This window comes from Pseudopipra pipra, chromosome 3, assembly GCF_036250125.1.
Source record: "Pseudopipra pipra isolate bDixPip1 chromosome 3, bDixPip1.hap1, whole genome shotgun sequence".
In the NCBI taxonomy this organism is placed as follows: Eukaryota; Metazoa; Chordata; class Aves; order Passeriformes; family Pipridae; genus Pseudopipra; species Pseudopipra pipra.
The window spans coordinates 1485643-1513058 of record NC_087551.1 but is presented as its reverse complement, the minus strand read 5'-3'; the positions used below and the strand labels follow the sequence as shown (position 1 = coordinate 1513058).

The 27416-nt window shown below is 46.4% G+C and overlaps 1 protein-coding gene across 10 annotated transcripts in view; it reads right to left on the bottom strand.

Moving 5' to 3' along the window:
* The window catches only part of EML6 (EMAP like 6), a 90460-nt gene that overhangs the window by 11345 nt on the left and 51699 nt on the right, over nt 1–27416 (bottom strand). For 4 of the 10 annotated variants that reach the window (XM_064650960.1, XM_064650962.1, XM_064650961.1 and 1 more), the window contains exons 19-41: nt 26192–26394; nt 25298–25409; nt 25000–25127; nt 23577–23718; nt 22308–22460; nt 21920–22051; nt 21001–21089; nt 20188–20364; nt 19888–20089; nt 19567–19693; nt 10460–10538; nt 9553–9682; nt 8401–8499; nt 7232–7252; nt 6715–6888; nt 5812–6020; nt 5154–5311; nt 4409–4523; nt 3453–3641; nt 2696–2868; nt 1762–1924; nt 1210–1313; nt 88–241 (exon numbers count right to left, since the gene is read on the bottom strand). In XM_064650960.1, coding sequence (XP_064507030.1) covers nt 88–241; nt 1210–1313; nt 1762–1924; nt 2696–2868; nt 3453–3641; nt 4409–4523; nt 5154–5311; nt 5812–6020; nt 6715–6888; nt 7232–7252; nt 8401–8499; nt 9553–9682; nt 10460–10538; nt 19567–19693; nt 19888–20089; nt 20188–20364; nt 21001–21089; nt 21920–22051; nt 22308–22460; nt 23577–23718; nt 25000–25127; nt 25298–25409; nt 26192–26394 — 3233 coding nt within the window. Of the gene's footprint in view, nt 1–87; nt 944–1209; nt 1314–1761; nt 1925–2695; nt 2869–3452; nt 3642–4408; nt 4524–5153; nt 5312–5811; nt 6021–6714; nt 6889–7231; nt 7253–8400; nt 8500–9552; nt 9683–10459; nt 10539–19566; nt 19694–19887; nt 20090–20187; nt 20365–21000; nt 21090–21919; nt 22052–22307; nt 22461–23576; nt 23719–24999; nt 25128–25297; nt 25410–26191; nt 26395–27416 lie in introns of those variants that run through there. The other 6 variants (XM_064650965.1, XM_064650966.1, XR_010429561.1 and 3 more) reach the window with 5 other exon arrangements.

The following is a 27416-nucleotide window of genomic DNA, read 5'->3' as shown; positions in this document are numbered from 1 at the left end:
CCGTGTGGTTTGGGTGCTGGGAAACCCAGTGCTGAGGAGTTTGGAAAAAACAAAAGCTGGAGAGGTGAAAATCAAGCTGCCACTCACAAATTTTTCTGTGCAGGGGAAGTCAAAGAGCTTCACGAGCCCGAAGTCGTCCCCCGTGACGATGTTGAGCCCAGCGTGGGTCACACAGGCACAGTTCACGTCTGCCTTGTCTGCGTTGCGGGGCCAGATCCCAAGGACTTCATCTCCCAGGATGCTCCAAAACAGGGCGAAATAAAAGCATTAGACCACAGGACTGACTTGCTGCTGCTCTTCCACACGATGGGGAGGCAACACAGCCCAGTAATGAGGAATTGCTGCCTTTGAAACAAGGTTTTTCCTCTAAATCACTGCCCTGAACACGATCTCATCAGAAGAGTACAGGGGTTTTGTGTGACCCTATAACCACCTCTATCCATAAATGCTGAGGTTTATCTCCTGTGAAACCACTGGCGCTGTTCCACACAAGCGCCTGGTGCAGCTTGGGTCTCCTCCCTCCCTTATGGATTTGTATGTGCCCTCCCCCAGGCATTCCTGACCCAGTGTTCCCTTGGCCAGTGAGGGAGGCCAGTTCCCTCCTCAGGGCAGGAATTCTTCTTTGGAGGGCAACTGGTTCTCAAAAATAGCTGTTCTGCCCTTGGTTCCAGTTCCTCTGGAACTGTTGCTATTTACCCACCCAGTGGGTGCCAGAGGTGCCTGCCCCCTCCCACCAGCTGTCAGGAGCCCTCACAAATAGGGAATTTGGGGCACATTTTTATGCCTGGCAGCAGAGCAGCCGGAGGAGGAGGATTCTCATTTCCCTTCTAAACCTGCCTGGTTCTCACCCCCTGTCAGATCCTGCAGGATCCCCTGTCCCACTTCCTGCAGGGGAGCACAGCCACAGCTCTGCACTCCTGGCCAGAGGCTCCTGGGTGGATCCCTGTCAGGGAATGTATTTTAATGACCACACAACCTCTCAGCACACCCAGGACACACTTCCAGGCCTCCTGTGCTGCCGGCGTTGGCTGGGATGGGACAAGGCAGTGCCAGCCCGGGGACAGGGGAAGGGAAGTTGCAGTGGCCTGGGCCGTGGGAGGGGCCCAGGACAGGAGCCCTGTGGCTCTGGGACACCCCTGGTGTAATTGTGCAGACCCCAGACAGCCCCAGGGGTGTGCCAGAGCCCACAGGAGATGTCCCTGGCTGTACCTGGTCCACGTGGCCCAGGTGATCTTCTCTATGGCTGCAGGGTCTGTGATTTGCTTCCCCAGGGGCACCTCGTGAACCTGGCGCTTGTAGGCGCCCGTGGAGACCTGGGAGTGGGAAAGGAAACAGCTGAGACCTCTGCCAGAGATCCAGCATCCTCTGCAGGATTGCCAGCAGCAACCAGTGTGACCAGGAATGAAACATCTGGGATAAAATCTCTCCTTTCTCTTGGTTGTGTAAAATCCATCCTGTGCAACATGACGTTGGTGTTACAGGAAGATGGTTCCTGGCAGAGCTGACAGATTCCTTTCTGTTCCACACTCTCTGCCTTATCTCAACCCAATTTTACTAAATCAGAACCATTTCTGAGGAAACCTCCCCAGTCAGGTGAGCTCTCACAGTCCCAGCCATCCCCAGGGTTATGATCCCCAGCTCCTTTCCCAGTGTCGTCCCCGTTCCCTCGCCCAGAGGATCCTTCACCCTCGCCCACCTCGCACCTCCCTCCTGTCCCGCTGGCACAGTCAGTCCCACCCTCCAGGGCCATCCCAGACATACCTGGATGTACCTGCTGTCTGCAGAGAAGTCCATCTGGATGACAAAGCTGGCAATGTCCTTGCAGTACCCGATTCGGTTCAGGGTTGTGCCTTGGGTGAGATCATAGAAATCCACAGTGTGTTCCTGTGACCCCACTGCCAGAAACCTGTTATCTGGGCTGATCCTACACAAGAAAACATGGAATGGGGATGTCACTGTTTCTGTGCAAGACTTGCTTTTGTTTCTCATGACAACACAACAGTAATTTTTTTACTGGAAAACAAAAAAAAAATTCTATCAACAGCAAGACTGAACCCAAACCAAGAAGAGGAAGACTGAGGATATCTCTGCCAGAGGGCAGGGTTAGATGGGAGATTGGGAAGGAATTCTTGGCTGTGAGGGTGGGGAGGCCCTGGTACAGGTTGCCCAGAGAAGCTGTGGCTGCCCCATCCCTGGAAGTGTCCAAGGCCAGGTTGGATGGAGCTTGGAGCAACCTGGGATAGGGGAAGGTGTCCCTGCCCATGGCAGGGGGTGGGACTGGATGGGCTTTAAGGTCCCTTCCCACCCAAAGCATTCTGTGATTTCAGTCTACATTGTTTGTAGTTAACTGGTGCTAACATTGCACTTGCCATGTGCAGAGTAACTCTAATCCTCTGGGATACACAACAGGACTTGCAATTTGGAAAAGTACTGTCATATTAACTCCCATAGTCACAGCTCTGCAGTGTGGCTGCAACTGAACTAATCACAGGGGAAAAGAAGTGTGTGGTATCCAAGACACACACAAGCTTTAGGTAAATGGAAATGCAAGCCATAGGTACGGGAGTGCACGTCTCCATTTCACACAGGTTTCAACAAACACGGAGTTACGAAACCTTTTGGAAATGTGGCCCTTGCTGGCCATTTCCTGGAGCCGGGGCGGTGCATTTGGAGCACCTGAGGTGGGATTTCCTACCTGATGTCCTGGATTGCTGACTTCCTGTCCCGCTTTTTGCCCCAGACCTTGAGGCTGTTGACCAGCAGGACGACGAACTCGCCGTTCCTCATGCCGATGGCCACCATCTCCCCATCGGGGCTGTAGGCGGCGCAGCGGGCCGGGTGCCCCAGGGCCACCTTGTTCACCAGCTTCTGTGGGGACACAGCAACAGGCTCACACCTCCCTGGGCAGGGACAGCTGCCAAACACGGCGCCTCAAACGCGCCTCGTTCCCAACAAAGCCGCTCCTCTGTTTTCCTCTAAACATAAACCCGGAGTTTCACACTCCGACTCGCGTCCCACCAGGCATATGGTGCAGAGCAGGCTTTGGAATGTGCATGGAATTCACAGGGGGGTTTCGTGTTTGCATCTAGTTTGTAGGGTGACATCCAGTTTCACAGCAGAAAAAGCCAAAAAATCAATTTCCTGATCTGTGACTTTAATACCTCCGACAACTGGTAGCCCTTTCTCTTTGCTGATTGTGTTTATAACATATTCATTCCCCTTATTAAAAATGATCCCTGCTAGCTTAGCTAAGGACCTTTTGAAAAGATTTATGTTACCCAGCAGGAGCAGAAACCTTTCTGCAATTTTTTTAAAATGTTTTATTGATCTGTTGGTTTTAGAAATGGTGGTTGTTAGTCAATTTGTCTTGGGAAAAAAACCCTGAAGCAACACGATGGGTTCTATAAAACATTCCCATCTAATCACAAGCTTTTCCACCTGGGGATACTCACTTTGTCTGCCAGGTCCCAGATCCTTGCTGTTCCATCGTTGCTTGCAGAGATAAATATGTCTTTGGAGGGGTGAGTTGCCAAGCCCCAGATCTCCCCTTCCATGTGACAGTCAATCAACAAGTTTGAAGCAGCGTTTTTTTCTCCTACTTCAAGGATTTCTCCATCTTTTGTTCCCACTAAGATTTTCCCCTGTTTGTAGCAGAAGAATGGACAGAGGTTGTCAGTGCAACAGTAACATCCTCTCACGGTCTGCACTACAAGAGCTTTCTTTGGCAAATACTTGGAAAAAGCAGATACAGTTTGGAATTGGTTAATGGCTACTGGATTGGAAATAGAAAACAACATTCCCCAGTGGGGGTGTTATCAGAGTATGGCAAATTCCAGGGCCTTGGTGCACCCAGTGAAACAGAGCTCAGGGGACAGTCACTGACGTGCAGCATCACACCCTCCTTTCATGGAGCATTTGCAAGGACTCATTTACAAGTACAATTTAAACGTGGGCAACAATGACTTCAGCAAGTCAAACTACTCTCTTATTTCTATTGTTTTCCACTTTACCAAAGTCCCTCAGTAATTCTCAGTGGGGTTTTTCTGACTTCAATAAAACAAAAGCTGTGATCCGTTGTGCCCCAGGGAAGCACCTGAGCTGTGCCTGCCTTTCATGGGAAGTAAACCTTGCAGGTACCCAAATTCCCTTTGCTGTTTGAAAAGCAAACCAGGAGGTGAGGGCCTGGGTGATGAAAGGTGGCCCTGCACTCAGCACTGTCCCTCGGGGGCCTGCCGAGCCCTGCCCTGCCCCTGCTGACCCTGGAGCAGAGGCTGGCACTAAGCATCACAAATGCAGCTTCAAGCCCACCCCTGAGCTCAGGAAGATGAGAAGAAGGAACAGCAGTAGGGAAGCAAAGTCTCCTCCCCTGTGATGCCACCCAGGCTCCCCCTGGGTGTAGCTCCCTCACCTTGCCCCGGCACACGGAGCGCACGCACTCGATGAGCTGCCCCGTCTCCAGCTGGAAGGCCCGGCACCGCTTCATCTCCTGGTCCCAGAGCTTCACTGCTCCCCCCTCCTTGGTGCTGCAAAGAAGGGGGTTGTGTTACCCAAGTGTCTCCTTCACCACAAATCCCATCAGTGTTTTCCTGCTTCAGTCACAGAGCACACACTGAATCATCTCTGCCATATGTAAGGACTCCTCGCTACTGTGCTATGGAAAGTAAATCAGAAATCAAATGTTTTCACACCTCATATTTTCAACATCATCATTAATTTGTTCTCTTGTTCAAAAACCACCCCAAATCCAATTGTTCTCTTGTCATTTAATCTTAAATCTCTGTCACTTGGCAAATGGTACTTCTGATAACTTGAAGGCCTTACAGAGTCTCCATTGGGAGGGGTTGGCTGGAGAATTTGACAGAATTAAGAAATTAAGAAAATTTCACTTATGGCAGGAGTTCAGGCAACAAGGAGCTTATCCACGTGTTCAGATCAATCCCTAAGAGGTTCAGTGTGACCCTGGTGTGTAACTGCCACCCTGGAGTGTGTCCTCCCTCCTCTGGTCCTTGACTTACTGAGACAGTTGGGCAGGTTATGCAAAACTGAGAGTGGAACTGCTCCAGCACAGAGCCCAGTTATCTCTGGGGTGGTGGATGAACAACTCAACACAACAAGCACACAGGAGTGCACTGCAGGAAGGGGAAGTGTCTTACGGCCTCTCCTTCCCTCCTGTCACGATGAGTCCGTCCCGCAGCGTCGTGTACATGGTGAACACGGGGCCTGTGTGAGCTTTGGCCACCAGCCTGACCAGGAAATGGTCCTTCCACACGTAGACATCTCCGTTGATGGCACCCGTGAACGTGAGGTTATTCTGCAACAAACAGCAGCAACCTCACGTGTAAGAGACACCTCTGCGTTTCTGTTCAGCTCCAGCTGCAATCCCTTAAATCAAATTCACAATTCCTTCATAACCACTCTGCACAGTGGCCTATGGTCTGTGGTCTGGACAGTGGTCTGTGCTGTCACCATTGGTTGTATCACTGTCACACCAAATTCCATCAGCAGAGAAAAAGGTTGCAGAGTCTATACACAAAATAACAGTATTACAGTTTTTTAACCAGTGAAGTGCTAAATAACCAGGAAAGCAAAGAAAATAAAAGCCAGGCAGTGGGTGTGCACGGCCATTAATAAAAACCATTCACCAACAGACACCCGGTTGTGCTTAGAAAGGTAAAGGTCTCGAGGTGTGCAGGTGTTAAATCCACATTTCACTAACAAGCACCATCCCCCCTGGGCTGGATTTCAACACAGAAAACTGCAGTTTTAATAAAACCTTAATATAAAATTCCGTAGCAAGGAATTTGAACTTACTGCTCCAAAGGCAACAGAAAGCATGGTTTGCATTTTGGCATCTTCCATGGAGCCAATGACTCCTTTCTTGTAGAGCAAAGCACTGCCAGCCAGCGTCCAGAACTTCATGTGCTTCACCCCAACGGACACAAACTGGGTGTCGGAATCCGGCCGGAATTCTACAACAAAGATCCTCTCCAGGTGTCCTCCCCTGCTGGCAACTTTAGCCCCTGTTTGAATTAGGAAAGGATAAAAATAAAGTTAAATTTACCTGTCAAAATAAGCACTGATAGGATTTTATAAAATCAATTGACCTGGTATTGGATTAGGAATCTGTGTCCCAGATGCTGAAAGCTGCAAAGCCCGACATTATTTAGTGTATGAATCTTAATGCATTGGAGCCATGAGGCCCCTGGTTACTCCACTGCATCCCACAGTTTTAGGAAATGCAGATTTAAGGCCCTCACAGCACAAAGTGCCTCCTGGCTCAGTGAAACAACAGCACAGAAATGCTGGAGATCACCAGTGAGTTCCCATCCAGTGAAATGCACAGGGACACACTAATGAGCTGAGGCACTTTTCCTCTCCCCTCCACCTTTCCCAAAGATAATTCTTTCCTGGAAATGACTTCCCAAAGGTCTACCTACAGCACAGAATTTCAAGGATTTTAAGAAGGAAAAGAAATTGCTTTCCTTAATTTCATGTAATTTTGTATTGAGCAATGTTCTTTCCTTAACCTCTGCTTATAGCAGATGTATAAAATTTATCATCTTATCCATATTTTCTAGCCCTTTGTCACCTCCCTCAACTGTGACACTCAGAGTAAGAACACAGATCTAGTCCCAAGGTTTGAAAGGCAAAGTGAACAATCACTGTGCACGGTTCTGTTGGGCTGAGGGAAGGTGACTTCTCCGTGGTTTTTACCTTCCTGCCACCTCCACACGGTGATGGTGTGCTCGGGGTCCACCCCCACCGACACCAGCAGTTTGCCAGTGGCACTGAAGTTCACGTAGTTGACCCCTTTGGTGTGGAAGCAGCGCAGCATTGAAATGGTTTGCTTGCTCATGGCATCCCAAATGTGGATTGTGGGAGTTGTACCTGGGGGCAAAGAGGTGGATTAAAGAGGATTAATGCTGGAAGGCCTCAGTGCAAACCAGGCACTCAACATTTAACCTGAACAGACAGAAGTTGGGGGTTTGGTTTTGTTTGAAGAGTAACACTACTGGAACACAGAGAGAAATCATAAGAGCTTGCAAAACACAGGGGGAATCATTGCAGTCCATGAAATCAGACAAGTTCTAAAAGAACAACATAACATTTATGAAGAGCCTCATGCAAAGGAAATTGTAGATGTTTCACTTGTATCTGGGACTCAGATACAATGAGGCAACATGAAACTTGTACACAACTCTGCCACAATTCACAAAGGAGTCAGCCTTACCTGGGAATTCTGTCATGTCACCTGCATTGTGAGAGCAATGGCAAATGAGGAAGCACCAAGGGAAAACAATAGGTGAAATAAGTTGTGTTTCTCATGCTCAAGTGCCAGCATCAGCACCAGAAGGAAAAAAGAAATTAAAAACTCGAAAAATGGATATGGATTAAATCAACAAAACAAATAAGCAGCAATATTGTTGAACTTTTTTGGGTATATTGGGTTTTATACACAAATATCGCAACAATATTTAGTACTTTTGACTTTTAAAAGTGGCATTTAAAAGAAAGGCTAAAGACATGCAGGTTTTAAAAATTACTCCATTTAAAAGTGAAATGAACCTGTAGTTACACAAAGAAGTATCAACCAAACTCAGAAACACTGATCTCATGGGCCCTAAGAAAAGGCCCTTTAACAGCCATTTTTTCCAGAAACCAGCATTTTGACCAGCCCTGGCACCACGTGCAGGTTTGGGTGTTCACCCCACACTCAAACTGAGTGGCAGTGCTCAGTACAGGCAGCAGATGGTTTGTCACACTGATCATTGATACCATTTTCCTGTCCCTTGTTAAGTTACTTCTGTCCTAAAGTTCTGGACTTGAGTCTCCTTCCAGAATGGTCTGAGTTAGGAGTTCTGGCCCTGTTCTTCTTCTTAAAGTTAATTATTACAGCATGAAGCTGAAAGGCAGCAGATCTCCTAAGTCATCCCACATTCCCCATACAATGTTTACTCCTGCCAAAGGTCCCAGGGAATCTAACAGGGCTCTCCATGTGAGTAATGAATGCATAAATCCATATGGTTTCTCAACTGGCCCCTGACTTCTGCTGAGATCTCCCTCTATTTCTCTCCTTTTCTCCAGGAAATGGTCCTTAGAGTATCCTCACTGCTAAACAGTGCCTCGGATACAGGAAGGAAACTCAGACTGTAACTCAGACTAACGAGATGATTTAGGCAGTTTATCAAATCCTGCCCTGTGAAATTCAATTATCCTACAATTAACTCCAAAATCCAATGACTCACGACCAGAGACGGAACTGAAACCACAAGAAAAGCCTGAAGTTTGACTACCTCTTCCAGAGGACAGTAACACTGGTAACACTCCCACTGGGAAAAGCCCCAAATCCACCAGTGCCCCCGTGGTTTGTGGGTGGCCCTCAGTGCGTGGCTCACGTACCGATCTGGCTGGTGGCCACCACGTTCTTGTACTTGGGGTGCTGGTTCACGGTCAGGCACAGGATGTCGTCGGTGTGCTCCAGGTAGAAACTCTGGCTGCCTGGGAAAACCCAAACATGGCTTTATTCCCCCCAGCAGCCACCACAGGGCCCCTGGAGCAGAGACTGTTGGAGCTGGTTGATGCTTTGCAGGGGATGGGGGAGGACAGTAAAGGTGTCCAGGGCTGCCCCCCTCTCATCCCCAGGCCCATTCCCAAACAGACACACAGAGACAGAGATAAAGGCAGTATTTGGGGAATTAGCTGTACCCAGGGAATCAGCCCCCAGCCACTGCAAGAAACACCAAAACTGCTCTGTGAAAGGCCCAGGTCTCCCAGTAAAATCCCAGTAAAACCAGGCAGTCAGCAGGAAGCAAAGTGGAGATGAAACCCTCCCAAGGGAACAGGTCCAGAAAGAACAGATGGGGCCATCCATGCTTCCCAGGGCCACCCATGCCTTCCAGGGCCACCCATGTTCCCAGGGCCACCCTTGTTCCCAGGGCCACAGGTCAGAGACACACCAGGACCGGAGTCCCCAGGGTCACCCGATGTGACAGGTTTCCTGCCCCTCCTTGGCAGCAGAACTGGGACCATTTGGGAATAAAATCAAGTCACAATTCCTTTAACTCCTCTCTTTTTTTTGAGAGACGTGAAAAATACGGAGATGTTGGTGCTACAACTTAGGGCCAGATACATTTTTGGTGTTTTTTCTTCTTTACATTACTCAAAACACAGGGAATATTTCTACCCCTTCCAAAGAGCAACTTGCCCAGGCTGGACTGCACCAAAAAAAAATTGTTGTGGCATGACTTTGCTATAACAACTCAAAATGAAACAAAGCATGTTACAGCTCCTAATATTTTTTGGGGTACTGATCATTTCATAACCCACAATCTCCTCCTGGGAGAGAAAACCATTCCTGTGTCTTCACTACAGGATGAGCTGAGCGGGAAAACCCGTCAGTCTGATCCACCAGCCACCCACAGGCTGTGCATTATTTATCAGGATGCAAAACGTGGCACAGCCACAGGAATATTAAAAAGTTAAGACTTTCAACCAGAACCGTTTCCCAGGTAAAGCATTTTGGGTCTCCAGGTGCTGTGTGTGTGGCATTACCAGTGGAGAGGTTCTGGACGATGCCGGCTGCCGCCGTGTGGAAGATGATGTCGGCCCCGTCGTTCAGGTAGTGCAGGTTGTTGCGACAGTCAAACCCTCTGTAGCCAAAAACATGGTCCAGAGCCAGCTCCTGGTCAGGGAAAACACGAGGGGAACAGTGAAAGGAATGAAGAAACAGGGAGATTTCAGACTTTGGATCACGTAAGCACAATTCTAAATTACACAAGCTACAAATACCTCGTAGAGGCAATGGAATAATTAAACAATAGTTAGTTATCCCAGCTCTGCTCATTTATGGAGGCACGACATTCTCATGGACTGTCTCCAACACTTTAACTGGTCAACTAAGGGACTGCACTTATACCATTATTTCTTTAATAATGTAAATGTTTTTTTTCTGTGCATTTCCATTCAAAACACTTACAACTTCCAGAACTGATTTCATTACTCTTCCCACCACAGTTTAATATCTATATATTACATAGATATATAGGGTATCAGATATGTTAAAGAAATAAAGACTTCGCAGAGTTTTCAAAAATCATTCTCATAAACTACCGAATTTCAACAGCCCAAATTCTGGCCCCAAAGTCCTTAAAGGAAGCCAAAGCAGGCTACAGGTAACTCTGTACTTCAAACATTAATCAGAGGTGTAATTGCATCTTACAACAAGCAATTCCCAAGGAAATTTCCTGCAGAAACACAGGGATGGTTAATGGATTGTAGTTGAAGCTGCATTCCAGCCTTGAAAACGGATTTAATGATTGTCCCACACACAACTCCAGCTCCCTTGGAACAATGTGAATGACAGCCACAGACCAAATGTTGCAAACTGCCCACAGACCAGGGATGGGTTTCACCCAGCACATGGCACTTCTCAAGCAAATGAACAAGTTTGAAGCCAGACCTCAACCAGTTTCTTTTTTTTGTGGACGTTGTTCTTCTGCAGTTTTTCAGGCTGAGGAGCAGCTCTGCTCACTGGTGGCCTGAAAGGAACATTGAAAAAAGGAGATGATCGATATGTTTGAAATAAAACCTTCAAAACCACAGCACACGTTTGTGTGTGAGGAAATGGCCAGTTGTCCCTGCATTAGCTCCATGCCTTTCTTAGAGTTGTACAATAAACTGACTAAAATCCTACACTCTTTGATGGAAAGAACAGAAATGACATTGATGTGGATTTTGTGGGTGAGTGGCACAACAGACCACTCTACAGCACTTAAAAAAACCCAAAACACAATGACACAAATCCATGGAAAAAACCTTGAATGTGAAATGATAGCAAATTGGTGCTTTCAGAAACGATCTAAAAGATTTTCTACAGCTGACAGTTGACCTCTGCCCAACCCTGCTTCTTCTGAGAAACCCCATCCCAAAACCCTGACATGACTTTAATATGATTTTGAGAAGATTTTATTAAAGATAAAATGATTCCATTTAAAGGTACAGGTCACTCATCCATGTGAATTAAAGAGACCAAGGCCAGCAAAGCATTTCTATAGAATTACAGTTGCTAAAAGTAGCTACAAAGACAAAGGCTGAGACAAAATCTGATGTGTGCAAATGGTCTTTAAGGCCAGATAATCTCTGGTGCTGCTACTGATCCTGCCAAGAAAAAAGAGGCACAAGGCTAAGGGGAGCGTTTGGAAAGCATTCCCACAGTTTGGGATTTCCAAACGGTGCATCCTTGCTGTACATTCCATATGCTGTGAAATTTGCTCTTGTCCTTAGACTGCAACCAGCAGTAAAATTAACTGCAGAAGAATAAAATCCCTTTGGCTTACAGGGAGCTGCTTTTTCTGGAGCTGGGTTTTTACTGGAGGGATTACAGGCAACCACTGACAAACCCCAGAGCTGGAACAGTTACTGCTACACAGCAAAAATACTGACTGCGGGAGGAACAGAACAAAGCCAACTCACTAAGGACAACGGCTACATTAGCGGGTGATCTCGTGACATTAGAAGAGTGAAAGAGTTACCTTGATCCCCTTGTAAGCAGCAAACAAAGCCAAGCAAGAAACTTAATAGAGTTTAGGTGTTATTTCTGAGCAGTTACTCATGCACAAGCACTTTCAGAGCCGAGCAGTCATTCCCTGTGGCACAACACGTGCTATCCAAGCATGCCAGCAAGAACTAAAACAGAAATTAAAGAGTGCACCAGTGTACAGACCGGAACCATGGCACCCTGGCACCCCTGGGCACGCTGAGCTACAGATCCTGGGGGATGGAGGGGAAAAGGAAGCTACAGCCCTGCTTCCTGCACTCTTTATACTGGAGGAGAACTGACTCCACTGCTGTTTGTTTTCAGGTACCTGACAGGGATGGAAGCTGGGAGGAAGTTGTCAGGCTCCTGAGCACTGTGGAGATCCCACACAATGAGTGCTTGTTCCCTATCCCAGTTCAGGCTGCTGTTTGGCCCATAATTGTGGGTTGGCCAAGTCCCTGCCAGGACAGCCTGTCCTGCTTTGTGCACAGGGAACAAGTACCTTTATTTTCTCTGAGAGGGGCCACTGGAGTCCCCTCACACAACAAGGAGCAGCAGTGCCAGCACCGGCAGGGAAGGGCATAGGAACCTACTGCAAAACTTAATTCTCTTACAAAACAAATGAACTAATTCATTTCAGCCCGGGTTTATGAGGCCTCTGAATCAGCACTTAGGAAAAGAATCCTTTTCTCGTAGGCTTCCTGCTCTTTTTTCTGTTTTAGTGTCATTTCAGAACAGACCGTTTTCACGTTTCTTCACCTACAAATATCAAAGTTGACGACAAAAGCAAGCCAAAATTTTTATGAAAGCAAGAGAACACTACCACTGTGACATGCTTGATAGTCACCAGATTGTAAGCATGAGGTTTAATTTGGAGACACACACACACAAATACTCGGAGAGATATCTATTCACATCCACACGAACACAGATGTTGTGTGCATTCATATATACATAGACATGTATATATACACACGTGTGCAGTCACTGCCTTGTCACCATCTCAATACAACGAACAGAAAGCAGCACATTTTGAACATTTAAGAGTAATTTCATTTTTAACAAACCCATAACTACACCTAATTTGATTTGAGACAGAAGATGACACTGTCAAGACAAGAAATTTGCACTGCAGCAAATGACATCCCTTTGCCCTTTTGGACCTGTGCAGCCTGCAAGGCACATTCCCAGCAAGCTGGGCTTTTCCTGGGCTCCGTGTTAGTACTTACTTGACAATTCCCTGCCTCCAAAGGAAAGCAAGTTAAAACATAACACAAGCATTAACGGTTTCTTTCCAGCAATTTAAAATAAACGTGCTTAATTACGTTATGGGATGGATGAGTTCCAGGAAAGATAAGACACAGTCAGACATTAGAGGGCTTTCAATCCTTTAGGTACTGTGAACACAGCAGATAAAGTCCCTGGTACTCATGACAGTCTCGAGGATATTCTTACAGGAGCACACGTGGCTGTGTCAGTGAGAGAACTCCAACCTCCAGCTGACAAACTCCCCTGCCACCTTCATGCAGGAATGTGAAGAGGTGCCCTCAGCGAGGCAAGGACACCATCAGGAATGGCCTGGGAGGGAGAGCAGCCTGAGCAGGGCTGGGGTGAACAGGCAGCACCAGGACAGAGGATAACAGACAGACACACCGAGAGCGGGGCTGGGGGGACAGGAACAGGGTTTGGAAGAGTGAGGCACCCTGAGGGAAGAATGAGGCATGATCTTAGAGAACAGGGCCAAGCTAAGGGAGAGGGGGGGAGTTAGATTAGTTTAGATGGAAAATAAAAGAGAGAAAAAGCAGATCAAAAAGTGTTAGGATAAATTCTGTGGGAGGGGGATATAACCAACTCCTGTTCCCAGAGCACAGGATGTAACTGCTGCCTGAGCAGAGATGCCGTCGGCAGCAGGAATACATTGGCAAACCCACCAATATTCTGCTCTGAGGCCAATGGAAGCAGAATTGGAACTTCAGAAAGTGTCACACAAAAGGGACCGACAAGGGGATGTGGAGCAGGAACAGATGGATAAGAGTGTCCTGACTCTTAGGTGATGGGCTGAGCCAGCAGGAATGGGCAGGGAAAAGCTGCAGAGTCCAAAAGGAGACTAACACGGGGATTCACATGGCTGGGAACTGCAGAGGGAACACACTTGGATGCTACACAAAGATGGGCAGGACTGCTCCTGAGAAGAGAAAGACAGGCTCAAAGAGAGGTCAGATGGAGGTTTGGTGGGACAACAGAACAAAAATCCAGGATCTAAAAAAATATACTGTTCATTTCAGAAAAAATGCAAAGGCAGCTTTTAGAAGTGCCCTTCACAGGAGGGGACTCCCCAGTGCTCCCAGACTGCTGCAGAACTCCTAGAGCTGTAAGAAGGGATTTAAAGATTTTGTGAATTCTAAACCCTTGGATCTTCCCATCCCAATACACACAAGAGTTTTACATTGAACTTTTCCTGCTGTTACTTCTTACCACTTTTTAGCTAACTTAGCAAACAAAAATAGTATTTAACGTGAAAATACCCTGCTCCCAAATACAGTGGATCAAAGCAAAGCTGAAACAGAACTAGAGGGAAACATCAACAGTAATCTAAATTATTTTTCAAAACTGTAGCACCGGAAAAGCCTTAGCATGGTTATAACATTTATAATTTCACATGTATGCTGATGCACTCTTTAAAAAAAATAGTAAAAAATAATCCAAAAGTGCTGCAGAACGTACAGTGGGGCCAGCCTGCCCTGTCAGGGCAGCAGTCATTGCATTCCCACATCATTCCAGCTCAGGGTCCAGGTGAGAAATAAGTGACTAATGAGAAGGGAAATCACTTCGGAATGGGATCTGAGGGCTGTTACTTGTTAACAAGTTCATTGTTCTGAACACCTTGTGAAGATGTTCCTTAAACAGCTGCTGCACCCAAACCCAGGCTGGCCCTGCTGCACCAGGACCTGCCATCCCTCACACCCCAAACCTGCCATCCCTCACGCCCCAAACCAGCCGTCCCTCACGCCCCAAACCTGCCGTCCCTCACACCCCAAACCTGCCGTCCCTCACACCCCAAACCTGCCGTCCCTCACACCCCAAACCCGCTGTCCCTCACACTCCAAACCAGCCGTCCCTCATGCCCCAAACCCGCTGTCCCTCACATCCCAAACCCGCCGTCCCTCACACCCCAAACCCGCCATCCCTCACCCCAAACCTGCCGTCCCTCACACCCCAAACCCGTCATCCCTCACCCCAAACCCGCCGTCCCTCACCCCCCAGACCTGCCATCCCTCACCCCAAACCCGCCATCCCTCAACCCAAACCCTCTGTCCCTCACCCCAAACCCGCCGTCCCTCACCCCCCAGACCTGCCGTTCCTCACAGCTGGACACACACGGCTCTCTGGGAATTCCCTTGGCCTCGCTTGCCCAAACCAGCTTCCCAGAACACACTGTCGGATGCTTTAGGTACAACCTGAATTTCTGCCTTTGAGCTAAAAAGTTCAGAATACCCCAAATAACAAGACTTCAGGAGAGCTGTCTCCAGGTGCATCAGACTCAGCCCAGCTTTAGCAGAATCTGGAAGGTGTCTCTCTTTCCTGAGGCCTCTCTCAGGGTTTTTGATCACATGTGAGAGGAACAGTCTTTTCCATTTATTTTGCTATTCCTTACATAAACTCTGAGATGTTGTGAAACCATGCTTATTGTGTAAGTACAAACATTAACCAATAGTACCTGGCAGTTTTATAGGCCCATCCTCCCTCTGCATAACACAACACCAGAAACAGGCTTTTACTGCCAGTCCTGGACCACACAATAACCCTCAGAAAAGCTGGACATTTCACATCAACCCCAGTGCTGGTAACACGTGTCAGTCCCACACCCCCCAGGTGTCACTCAAACCAAAAAGACCTTTGGGCCAGCTTTGTGCTGAGCTGTGGGAGAAGGGAGATTGACTCTGAGTTCACTGCTTGGCAGGGACTGACAAATACCAGTCACAATGTGTTCAAGCCTTGGGGACAACTGGGATGAAACCAGCAGGCTGTCAAATACATTTAGGTTGCATTAACTTGACGTAATTCTGTTGAGAAAGTAAAAGCGAATATTCCGAAGGATGCTCCTCATTCTCAAACAGTAGGTTTCTGCTGAAATAAGCCCAGAGTTATTTTCTCCACCCCAAAGATGTGTTTTTCTAGATACATTTCGAATAGTTCCCACCTACACATAAATACAACACAGATTCAATTCAAAGCTTTTACACTGCACCCACAGACATGTGTGTGCAGAAGTCCAGGAACCAATTTTGTAACCATATGTCTAATAATTCAGTTTACAAAGATTTGTGGGGGCTATTTGGAAAGCTTATATAATTCATCTCCTGTTGTTTTAAAGAAATCAATAATCAAAAGAATAAGATTCAAAGAGGGAAAATGCAACTTTTGCACCTTTTTTTTACCTTTATGAGAACATATGATTACACATGCTGCAAACAGCACGATGGAGAACAGGCTCCCAGGTAACTCATGGAGAGTGAGACAAGCCAGGATGTTCAGAAAACAGAAAACCAGACCAACATGCTACTGCTGCTTTTTGTTTTCTACACATTCCACCTGCTTTAGAGGGGTTTCCATCCCCAGGTATGTCACAAGAGTTTATGTAGGGTCATGCAAACCAAACTCAATGGAAGCTGTGAATGCAGGGCAGGTGTTAGGGGTTAGTAAAAGGCCAAATGCAAACAGGTCTTTGCCTTCTGTGTTAGTAACAGAAACACAGTTTGCACGGAGCTCGCGTTACTTCTCATCAGATAAACTCTTGGCTGGTTAAAATGGTCCCTCTTCCGAAATACAGCACAACTCCTACGTGACACAGGCATAGCTTACAATTGTCCTGGGTTGTCTGGGCCAGTGCCAGCAGTGCCCAAGGGCTCCCGGGGTGTGGGAGCCCCGCTGTGGGAGCGCCCACCCTGCCGGGCGGCTCCGGCGGCCCCTCTGGTGGGCACCCCCCGCCTGCACCACGGGCACAGCACAGAGGGGCAGGACAGGGTGGGGGGAGGAGAGGGGCACATGGAAAGGGAGAAGAAAAAAGGTTGGGGAGAGGAGAGAGAAACAAGAATCAATTAATGATCTTAACCGAACGCGCTCATACAACCATCAGACATGTCAGAACTGTTCCTCAGCCTCATCTCTCCTGCTGTTGTTCCATCCTAAAGCTAGAACTGCTGATGGAGACAGAAAATACCCAAAATGCCAGACCATGATTTCATAACACCTATCAGGTACCTTCTACGTTCCTCCAAGATATTTTGCAGAATCATGGTTATTTTCATGATGTTCAAATTAGGACAGCAAAAATAAATTTCATGAAGGGCTTTCATTTTCTTTTCCAAGGGAAAGCCTTATTAGTTGTCCCCAAGTTTGTCATATCTAAGTTTCTCCTGAGATCAAACTCTTCCTGAGTTGTACAATGAGTTGTTATTTCTTGAGAGATATTGTACCTTGAGTTTTTCAGATCCACCACTCTCGATATTACAGAAGCAGAGAGTCCTGCAAGCTTATCCTAGCAAGCAGAAAGGTTAAGCAGATGGAACTGTCTCCCAGGTGCCACATAGCGCCTTTGAAGCGTGTTTGTATTACATAAGCAGGCAAATAACTTCTTCAGCAACAGTTCACCTGCTAAATATTACTATTAAAAGAAACAAACATAATGAGCTCCAAGCCCTTGCCCCCAAGGAGCAGCTCAGGGTGGCAGCCCCAGCTATTCCTGTCTCTTGCTTGAGACAGAAGCTTGCTTTTATCTCTTTTTTCTTCTGTTCCCTTTTCTTCAATTTAAACTTGTTTAATTCTGAGTTTCTTCCCACCACACCTCTGAATAATTCGCAGTTTTTCCTTTCTAGACCCACAATGGAAATACAGTGAGGGGGACACTCCTGAGACCCTCACTGCATGTTGCACTGGACCAGCAGGTTTTCAGGTCTTCTGATTAACTCCCTGTTTCCACCCTAAGTGCCCTTCCAGCTTGTCCCAGAGTTTTCCAAACCCTAAGTTACCAGTGTCAGAGTATTCACAGTGCACAGATCCCATCAGTGCACAATCACTGGGCTCTTCAGACAGACACATGGCACAATTATACAGAGGAAGGATTGGGAATATTTCCTCCAGAACATCTTCCTCCTCCAAAGCCTACCAGGTTTTTCCGCATACCTTCCTGACAAAGAATGGAACACATCCCCTTGAGTCCCTTCTCCAGATCTGAAGGGACTGGGAGAGTCTGCCTTTGGCAGAAAATCTAAAGCTCTGGGGAGTGGCTTGGATATTTCACTGAGCCCTGTGCACAGGGATTTCCAGACTCCACGTTCTCAAGACCTGCTGATTTGGGACTCAGGTTTCCCTGGACGGTGCCAGTTGAGGACTCGGAGACTGCATTCCACCCACGTGATTGACTGTCACTTTGGATCTTTGGGAGTGCAAGGAAAAGCCAGCCTAGTGATGTCAGGAAGCCTGTCATGGTCAGACAAACCCTTTTCTAGCTGCTACATCTTTTTGTGTTCTCAGAAAAGATGGAATCTGGCACAGCTACAAAGTTTCCCTCATAATTCATAGGTCTTATGAGGGGAGTCAGCTTACCCTGAAGCACTCAGGGCTGGGAGTGCCAAGATCCTGCATGAACTGTGCACTGGGGCCAACAACTGCAGGAGCCAACACATTAATGTCACCTTACTGCACCCCACACCCAGCACCCCTCCCAGCTAAAGGCCCTGTCCCAGCACAGCACCCTCAGAAACCACAGTTTTGCCGACATTTCACTATAAAATTGCTGCTTCTGATTATTTCACTGTAAATTCTTGCTATTTATATCAATGCCATGAAGAAAGAGAAGTCAATTTATCTTTGCCTAAGAAGCAACACAGGGAAATTATGGGATCTGCTGACAAATGTATCAAAACAGCGAATTCCAAACACCAAAGGTGTGATCATTCTGAAGATGCTGTAATTGAAAAAGGACATATAAAAAGGTGTACAATAGCTGTGACTCTTGAGCAGAAAAGATGGAAGGGACAAGTCACAAGGGTCTATTTTTGACCTGTTTTTTAAATGAAGTACAAAAACTTGATTACACGGACACAGTAAGAAGAAAAAAAGATACAGAGAATGTTAAACCCTTGCTTTTTACTCTCTTCAGTCCAGACCTTGGGATACAATACCAGATGCTATTTTTATGTACAGTCATGAAAAGAGTATTGTGGAAGGCAGAGGCAACCCCAGTGCCGAGGAGGAGCCTCCCCATTTCATGAGGCCCAGAGTTCCCACCAGAGGGGAGGTGTGGGAGCACTGGAGGAGCTCCCAGCTCCGGTGGGCTTTTGTAGTGCTGGATAAAACCCAGCACACTCTCCCTGAGTGGGGCTGAGGATGCAGACAGGAGGGACTGTCTGCCATCCCACAGCACACCTACAGCCAGGATCCAGGGAAGTGAAGCTTTGCAGGGACCTGAAGGGTGATTTGCACTCCTGGACTGAAAACAGTGCTGAAAAGCTGCAGCACTGCAACAAAAGCTCATATTGTTGGTAATTCACGAGTACAAAACAATTTTAAGCCCAGCTAAACTGGTCAATTAAACTCAGTTTTACAGTTGCTTTTGCATCATCAAAGGAGAATAAAGAAGCTGGAAGGTACCAGGGTTTTTAGTGTAAAACATCTGGCCATTGCACTACTGGCAATCGTTATTTCATGTGTAACAACAATTTAGCAATATTCACTCAAAATAAAATACTTTTTTTTCCTTTTTTAATTCAAACTTCAAATATTCATATTTACTAGAGGATACATTATGCCTTTTCATAGGAAAATGGAGGAACAAATCCTCTATATGAGGAAAAGAGAAAATGGAAGGAGACATTCTTAAGAGAAGGGGAAAAGAAAATGTCACAGTTCAACATTGTAAGGAAAAAATCACTAATCCTCCTGCAGCACGTTACTGTTAACACTTTGGGATTAAAAAAAGGGGTGCAACATTTTCCTTGCCATTTTCACACTCAGTTTGTGGGACATACCTCTCTTCTGCTGAGACTTCCTTGAGCTGCTGGTGGGGCTTTGTGCCTTCCATCTCCCGGATGCTCACTGCATAGATCTTCGTGGTGTAGTCAATGGCTTTTTCTCTTGCAACATCACTGTCATAACCTTGGAAAAATAAAACAGACAATAAAACAAACTACCCTTGTTTCACAGGGGGAGAGTAGAGAGCATGATCTGTACCAACCAAAGGAAGGGAGTCCTACCAAGCTCTCCTCACACTCAAATTTAGCACAGCAAAGCTTCTTGCCCACTTCAAGTTAAATCCCCGTGGAATGAAGACTAAATTAAATCCTTTATACCTCCATCTTCTTCTGCATCTGTGTCTGACTCCTCGCTGTCCACCAGCTTGCTCTCCTGGATGCCCAGGAACTCCCTGGTCCAGATCATGAGGGCGGTGTCGGCCCCCCCCACGGTGAGCAGCACGGAGTCATTGTGCAGCCACTGCACGTTGGTCACCTGGGCACTGTGCCCCACGTACTTCTTGAACTTGGCATGTGGGCCCTGCAGCACAGAGAGTGCCCCAGTCAGCAGGGTCACAGCCTGGGAACAGTGTCTTCCCTCACTGCCTTTCTAATCACAGAAATAAAGTCGCTTCTCACCTTCACTGGGTATGAAAAGAGCTTCACGAACCCAAAGTCGTCTCCTGTGGCCAGGAGGGTCCTGTCCTTGGTCAGACTGGCTGCATTGACCACGGTGACATCGCTGTGCATGGGCCAGATCCCCTCACAGGTGGGACCCAGAACACACGTCCACGTGTCCCACTCGATCTTCTCGATCTGCAGGCAGAGTTGCCCCCAGAGAAGCCATTGGAATATGGCCCAAATACACACCAGTTTCATGGGGATATTTTCCCATGCTTGATATTACCTTAATTTTTTTTAGCTTTTAAGAAACTGTCCACTGTGCATTTTATTTACACGTATTTGTATTTATACAGATACTGTGTATCTTCATCATCGAAAGGTTTAAGGCTTTAAACATTCCCACTTTCCCAAGGCAGAGCACAACACGGATACAAATCTCCCTAGAGGTTTTCCGAGGGGTTAAACACTGGCAATTTTGTAGCAGAATTACTTGTCACAAATAATCAACATCAGGAAAAGCCAGCTCGGGCTCTTTGAAGATGGTTTATAGCCTGTGCGCAACTCATTACACGCAAAACAGGCGACTTCAGGAAAGGGGATTATGGCAAATGGCTGCTAATAAATAAACAACAATAAATTCAGAGATACAAACAGAAACCTGTAAGTTCTACCATTTACAAAAGCTAGGAAAGACACTGTGGAATGAGTAAATAATTCTAATGCTAACCACTGCAAATATGGTATCATAAAAGGACAAACAGCACCATTTGAAGACAATGCTTAAAATTAACTGTCACAGAAAAAAAATCCAGGAAATGTAATTTGTACCTCAGCAATTCTTATAATGTGTCTTTTCCCCCTCGGTGCTTCAAAAAATAGTTGTTCTTTGGCACCAGAATTGACTTGCAATAACTTTCCTGGATATAAAATGAGAGATTATTATGATTCTTATTAATTATTATGACTATTATGTACTTTCTTTTGATTGAGTGAAAAGGTTTCTGGGTGTAAGTTAAAAAATTGTCCTCCAGAGAATTACTCATAGCAGAAGTAAAAGAGATGCTGAAAATCAGCCTCCTAAGGATCCTTTACTCCTGGTTCACTGAATAAGTAATATTTTAAATACCACCCAATGTCCTTAAAAAGTTACCGTTGTGCAGCAAAGCAGTGTCTGCTGATAGGAAACACTCTGCTTGTGTTCCATCATCACACCAACAGAAGGAAAAAATAAATGTGTGGGCTGTTAATTTTCATTAAAATGTTACAAGACAGCTTTGCCAAAAGTGAAAGCACTGTCAGCTCCTGTCTCTTTTCAGTGCCTCACTGGCACAGTGACCAACACCAAACTGCCCCTGGATGGGGAGTTTTCCATGCCCACACGAGCCGTGGTGGTGCTGTCAGGGATCTCACACCACAGGGGGAGCAGGGCCCAGACACACAGGTGGTCCTGCATGGAATCTCATTAGCTCTGGGAAGGCTTATCAGCATGAGCTCATTAATGACCCTGCTGGACTTAATTAGCTGTGACAATCAGGCTCTCCCTTCGTCCCAGTGATTGCCAGGCAGTGCTCAGCAAGGAGAGGGAACTGGACACCGACTGGAACTGCCCTGGCCCCACATGGTGCTCTGTGGGCAGAAGGCACGTGCATTAGTGGTGACAGCTGATCTCAGGCACCGGGAGGGGAACAGTCCCCTGATTTCCCATTTTATGGGCATTTCCAGCAGTACCTGTGGCCAAACACGTTACCTCTGGAGTCCCAGTCGATGTGGGTGATGTAGCTGGAGGCACCTTTGCAAATGCCAACTCTTTTGCTGGTCAGCACGTTGTAGATATCTACAAAGTTATCATGGGAGGCCACAGCCAGGTACTTTCCTGATTCTGTAAAGAGGAGACACAGAGGTTATTAAAATCTTATTAAATCTTCTAATGAATATTGTTATGCATTTACACTGCTGTAGTGCCCCCAGAGCCAGCAGACAGGGGTGTGCCCATTACACCAGGCTACACACAACCACGTGGAACTGTGAAGTACTTAATGCCTGGAGCACACAGAAAGCCAGTCTCCCTTTGGAACATTCAGGTTTGTCTAGAGAAGAACAAACTCCACGATAAACACTCCCCTCCCACCCTGTACCTCGTGAAAACTTTATATCGGAGATCATCTCCTTCCTGTGGTGGAAGGAGACCATGTCCTCCACGGTGTCCGCGTTCACCACCAGGAAGCTGCCGTCGTTGAGCCCCACGGCCAGGGCCTTCCCGTCGGGAGAGAAGGCACAGCACCGGCCCCCTGCCAAGGGAAACGCAGCCTCCTCAGCTTCACACACCTGGCCTTGAGGGAAGGAACTAAAACTGAAAGGCTTTACAGCAAGTAGGTAGTTCTAAGATAGATTTGTTGTTTATTAAAGCGAATATGTTAGAGAGAGGGCTATGATTAATGCTCTGTTACACGGGAATGCGCCCTCTGGACAGGGGGTTCTTGAGCTGGCAGTGCTGACTGGATCCTTCTTGGAATAGTTTATGTGCAAATACCACCTCCCAGCTATGCTCTAAACACACCAGTGATAGAACTAAAACAACATAAACCCCCAAAACACACACAGAAAGGAAATCCAGATGGAAAATTCAAACTCATTCAGAGCAGTGTAACTACATGTCTTTCAGGGATACCACACTGAAAACTTCTTTATTATGTGACTTAATAATGGTTCCTTTCAGCAGAGCACATTTAAAACAGATGCACTACACTTCCTCCAGTAATTTTTCACCCCAGCATTATATCTGACCATACTCTCTCCTACAACTATCCTCATCCCCCAAACCATCTGACTCTGTTTTCCCTCAGCCAGTGAGAGTTCCTGTGCTCCGCATCTGCCACTGAAAATGAACAATACAAAATTTCCTGAAGGATATCAGTGAGGAAACAAAATAAGAGAAAGCAGCATTTCAACAACAGAGGAGAGGGCAGGAAAGCTGCTAATTTTCAGAGAAGTTGTTGTCAGATGTAAAGCTCATACTGCCACTGAAGGCTGACTGTGCCCAACATGCAGGACATTGTACATTTGTCTTTATAAGGAATCTTTTCAGGTGTCAGCAACAAACATGCTGGCCTTGGGTATTCCTGGGAAGGAAAAGGATTCTGAGGTCAACTCATTCCCCTTGAAGCTGGAGGAGGAAAGATTAAAGTTCATTTATTTTACTACTATTCATTACAATAGATTACAGCCCTTCTCCTTCCTACCCTTTTCACCGGCTCGACACATGCCAAAGACAATTTATTCCCTGCGCTTCCAATTCCTTAACGACTGCGCCCTTTCCCTGCCCAATTAATGGCTGTGCTGTGCCCTGGGAGCAGGGAGGGAGCTGTGCCAGGCTCTGTGCCAGGGCATGGCCGGGGGACAGGTACCTTTTTTGAGCTTCCTGACGGCCAGCATGCGGTGCTGGGCCGAGAGCTCCCAGATGCGCAGGGTCTTGTCGTCGCTCACGGTGGCACACACGGGCAGCAGGGGGTGAGCTGCCAGGCCCCACACTTCTCCTTCCATGTGGCCCTGAAGGAAATCATTCCGTGCAAGACAAAGGAACACATTTGGGGTCACGTAATGTGCTCTAATACCTGCCCTGCCTCATCTGACAAGTCCCAGGCAACGAGGTTTTCACCATCTCCTCTCCAAGGCTTTCCACATTCAAAGAGCCCTGAACATCTGCTCTGTTTCTCTGACAACTGTCTAAAATACTCTGCCACAGCCTTGGCTGTAATTCCTATTCTTACCAATATTCTCTTTTCCACACTTGAAATGACCATGAAATAGTTATGTCCCAAACAGGACCCTGAAATCCTAACATGGGCTAATCTGTCTTCAGGGTTTATGTCATTATTAACACCCTGGAGACATACTTAGTTCTTTGAATCTTTCCCTACATTCTCAGTTTTCCAACTTGTTAATCACTCTTCCTTGCTTTTTCCCAGATTTCCTTCAGCTTGCATACAGCTTCTGGCACTGTGTCAAGGTTAAATCATTTCTTACTGCTCTCAATCTGGATTAGTGAATGAGCTCGATCATTTATAAAATACAGCTTCACACATTTCTGTTTGTAAGGACGCAGGCAAGGCAAATTTGAAGGATTACTTCATGTGACCAGAACTAACTGAAAATATACCAAAGAAACAGTGTTTTTGTAAAAAACAATGTTAGTCAGTTATAGAAAACAACAGGTAAAAGCTCGATAAATTACAACTCAGGAAATGTTCTGTACAATTTTCTACATACAGACACTGGGGTTATGAGAGACACTGAACCAAAGCAGCACCAAATACATCAGTGGACATATACATGAAAATTTTTTAACCAAACTGTGAAAAATACTATTTTTTTCCAAAATAAAAAGTTCCTCTATGCTTTGCAACACCTGCAATGACAACTGTGTGTCACTGTAGAAAGCTGTCATCACTCTACCATTTTTCACAGGATTCTTCATAATATACTGTCAAAGGAAATAAATGGAACCACACTGTCAAAATAGAATAAATTGTGTTAGTTCTACCCTTCATTTCTCATTTTTATGTTGGATCCTAAACTTAAGTGTCTAAAAAAACCATAGAGTCTCATTGGCCTTTGAACTCAAGGGACTGTTGTTTTTACCTTCAGAATTCCATAATCCATAGTGAATCTCAAAGTCATTTACATAAGAAAGCATCAACTTCTGCCTGAGCAAGGAAAGGAATGGTGGCCAAGAGGGTTAAGGAAAACAGACAGAAAATGACTGGGAAAATCTCATCATGTGCTGTATTTCCACAGGAAATGGTCTGATCTGGGAGAACCCCCCAGTACCTGGACAAGCAGAGTCATGGGCCCACTTTTATCAATCTCCAGGATCTCTCCATTTTTGGTTCCCACCAGGATGTGCCCATGGCCCAGGCTGATGGCTCGGATTGAGGGGTTGTCTTCTAAGAGCAAACCTGAACAATGCAAAGATATTCATGTCACGTGTTTATTGGGAAATCAAAGACAGCCTCACAACACCTACAGTTTATATATAATTACACCTGTTCAACACCATGAAAGGTGAGGTGCACGTGCCTGATGGAACTGCTGGAACCCTCATCAGAACACCCTGAACAAACCATACCTTTAGAGCTGGCAGACAGTGCTGCTCTTTTGATAGCATACGTCTTCAGACACCTCTCAAACATGTCATCCCAAAGGGCCACGATTCCATCTTTTCCACCAGTCACAAAGCCCTGTGCAATCACAGAGGGAGAACACACACCAGTGTCAGCACTCCTGGGGCGAGATTAAAAACGTGTCCAAAGGCAGAGGAAAGTCTCCCCTGCGTTTTATTCATGTGTGAAACTAAAAATACTGGAGTCTGTACCTAGGAGGGAAAAAATACAGGGGGGTAAGATTTAGAGCTGCTTTTCTAGGTTATAAAGATTTAAAAGCTCACAGAGTACATACTGTTGTAAGCAGTAATGCTGGACCTTGATGTTTGTCTGCACGTGGAAATAAACTATGGGAAAATATGGGGTTTATCCTTAGAAGAAGCAGTAGCTGGAATAATAGCTTCTCAAGTTATTCCCAATTCAATGGACTTAACAGATGCTTCAACCCAAGCTCTAATAATGCATTAGGGACCAATTCTTTGATTAATTCCCTTGGTAGGTTGTCTGTGCCAAGTGAATGTAAAACAGCATAAATAACTAACCAACAAAAAATTAAGTGAAGAGAATGTTCAGTGCTAAGATCAAACAAAAAAATTGATGGAAAAGCTGGGAACAATCAATTAGGGCCAGAAAGGATTGAGCCACAGGGATCTTAATTGACCTGGCTGTATAAAAATGTTAATAGCTAATGTTTTCCTCATGCTGTACTTCTACAGTTGAAATTATAATCTCAGAAAGGATATTTTCCCTTAGCAACATCTGCAAAGTGCCAATGGCAAAACTTGGTCCTGAACTCATTTGTGTGATGCCAGTAACACATTTTGCCACAGTTTCTTTTAAAGATGGGATCTAACACACACCTTATCCAGTGCATGCATGGCAAACACGGGCCCATCGTGGGCTTTCACTGTCCTCAGCAGCAGGGTCTCCTTCCAGATGTAGATGTCTCCAGTGGCAGCCCCAGAGAACACCAGCTCCTCCATCCTCCCGTAGGAGACGCTCATCATCGTCTCCAGCTTCCCGGCGCTGCCGAACGTGCCTCGCTTGGATGTGAAGCCTCCACCTGCAGCACACACAAAAGGCCTTTTCTACTTGGGTTGGTAAAGCACAAATATTTTCCCCCATCATCTCCTGTGGCTGCCTGAGGCACAGCAGATAATGGGAATCCTGAAATCCCACGGCAAAAGCACAAAGAGAGTCAGCCCAGTAATGACAGCTCTGGAGCAGCACGGACTCCACTTTGCAGATTGTCTTTCCAAGCAAGTGATAAATTTGGGGAGGAATGATGCAAAAAGAACTAATACAATGGCTGGCAGAATATTTTTTGCCCAGAGCAGCTTTTCCCAAGTTGCTTCTCTGTAGGTGACCACGACTAGAGGTTTGCTTTAGTTGTCCCCTGGCAACCCGACAATTTGGCAGCAGCTTTGCAGAGCAAACGGCAGGATTTGTTACTCTGCTGGTTGTCAGGGAACCAAATTGCCACAGCCCTATCTTGGTTCAGAAAGCAGAAGTGGCCATAAGCCCAAGAATTAATGCTTATGGACAAAACCACACACAGAACTACAAAATCCTCTCTGCAGGGGTGGCCTGGTGTCGAGTCCTGTGCCCTTCACAGCTCACACCAGACTGAGCCCCCTCTGCACTGAGAGATCTCCATTCAAAACACACATTCTGACTGCAGACAGACTGCTCTTGGAGTGAGACACTGCTCAGTGCACACTCCTGCCATGGGATCTGGCAAACAGCAATGCAAGTCCACCTAATTACCTCAAAAATAACCTCCACTTTAAATGTTTTAATTTTTAATCACACAGCACCTGAACCACTTGAATGCTTGAAGCGTGGTACAAGTGTAGGAAGTTCTTAGAACCATCTCATTTTGAGCTGCCTGGAGTTCTATTTTTAGCTGCCCTTGTGCTGAGTTTGACACACAGAAGATGCTCCCCGAGATCTTTATACTGAGTACTCATGCCATGTGTGCACAATTAAAAGTGTGAAGAACTTTTAATGAAGAATGAAAAATCCAGCCCTGAATAAAAATACCCTCAATCAGAACCCAACCCTGTGGCCTTTCTCGGTCTGACA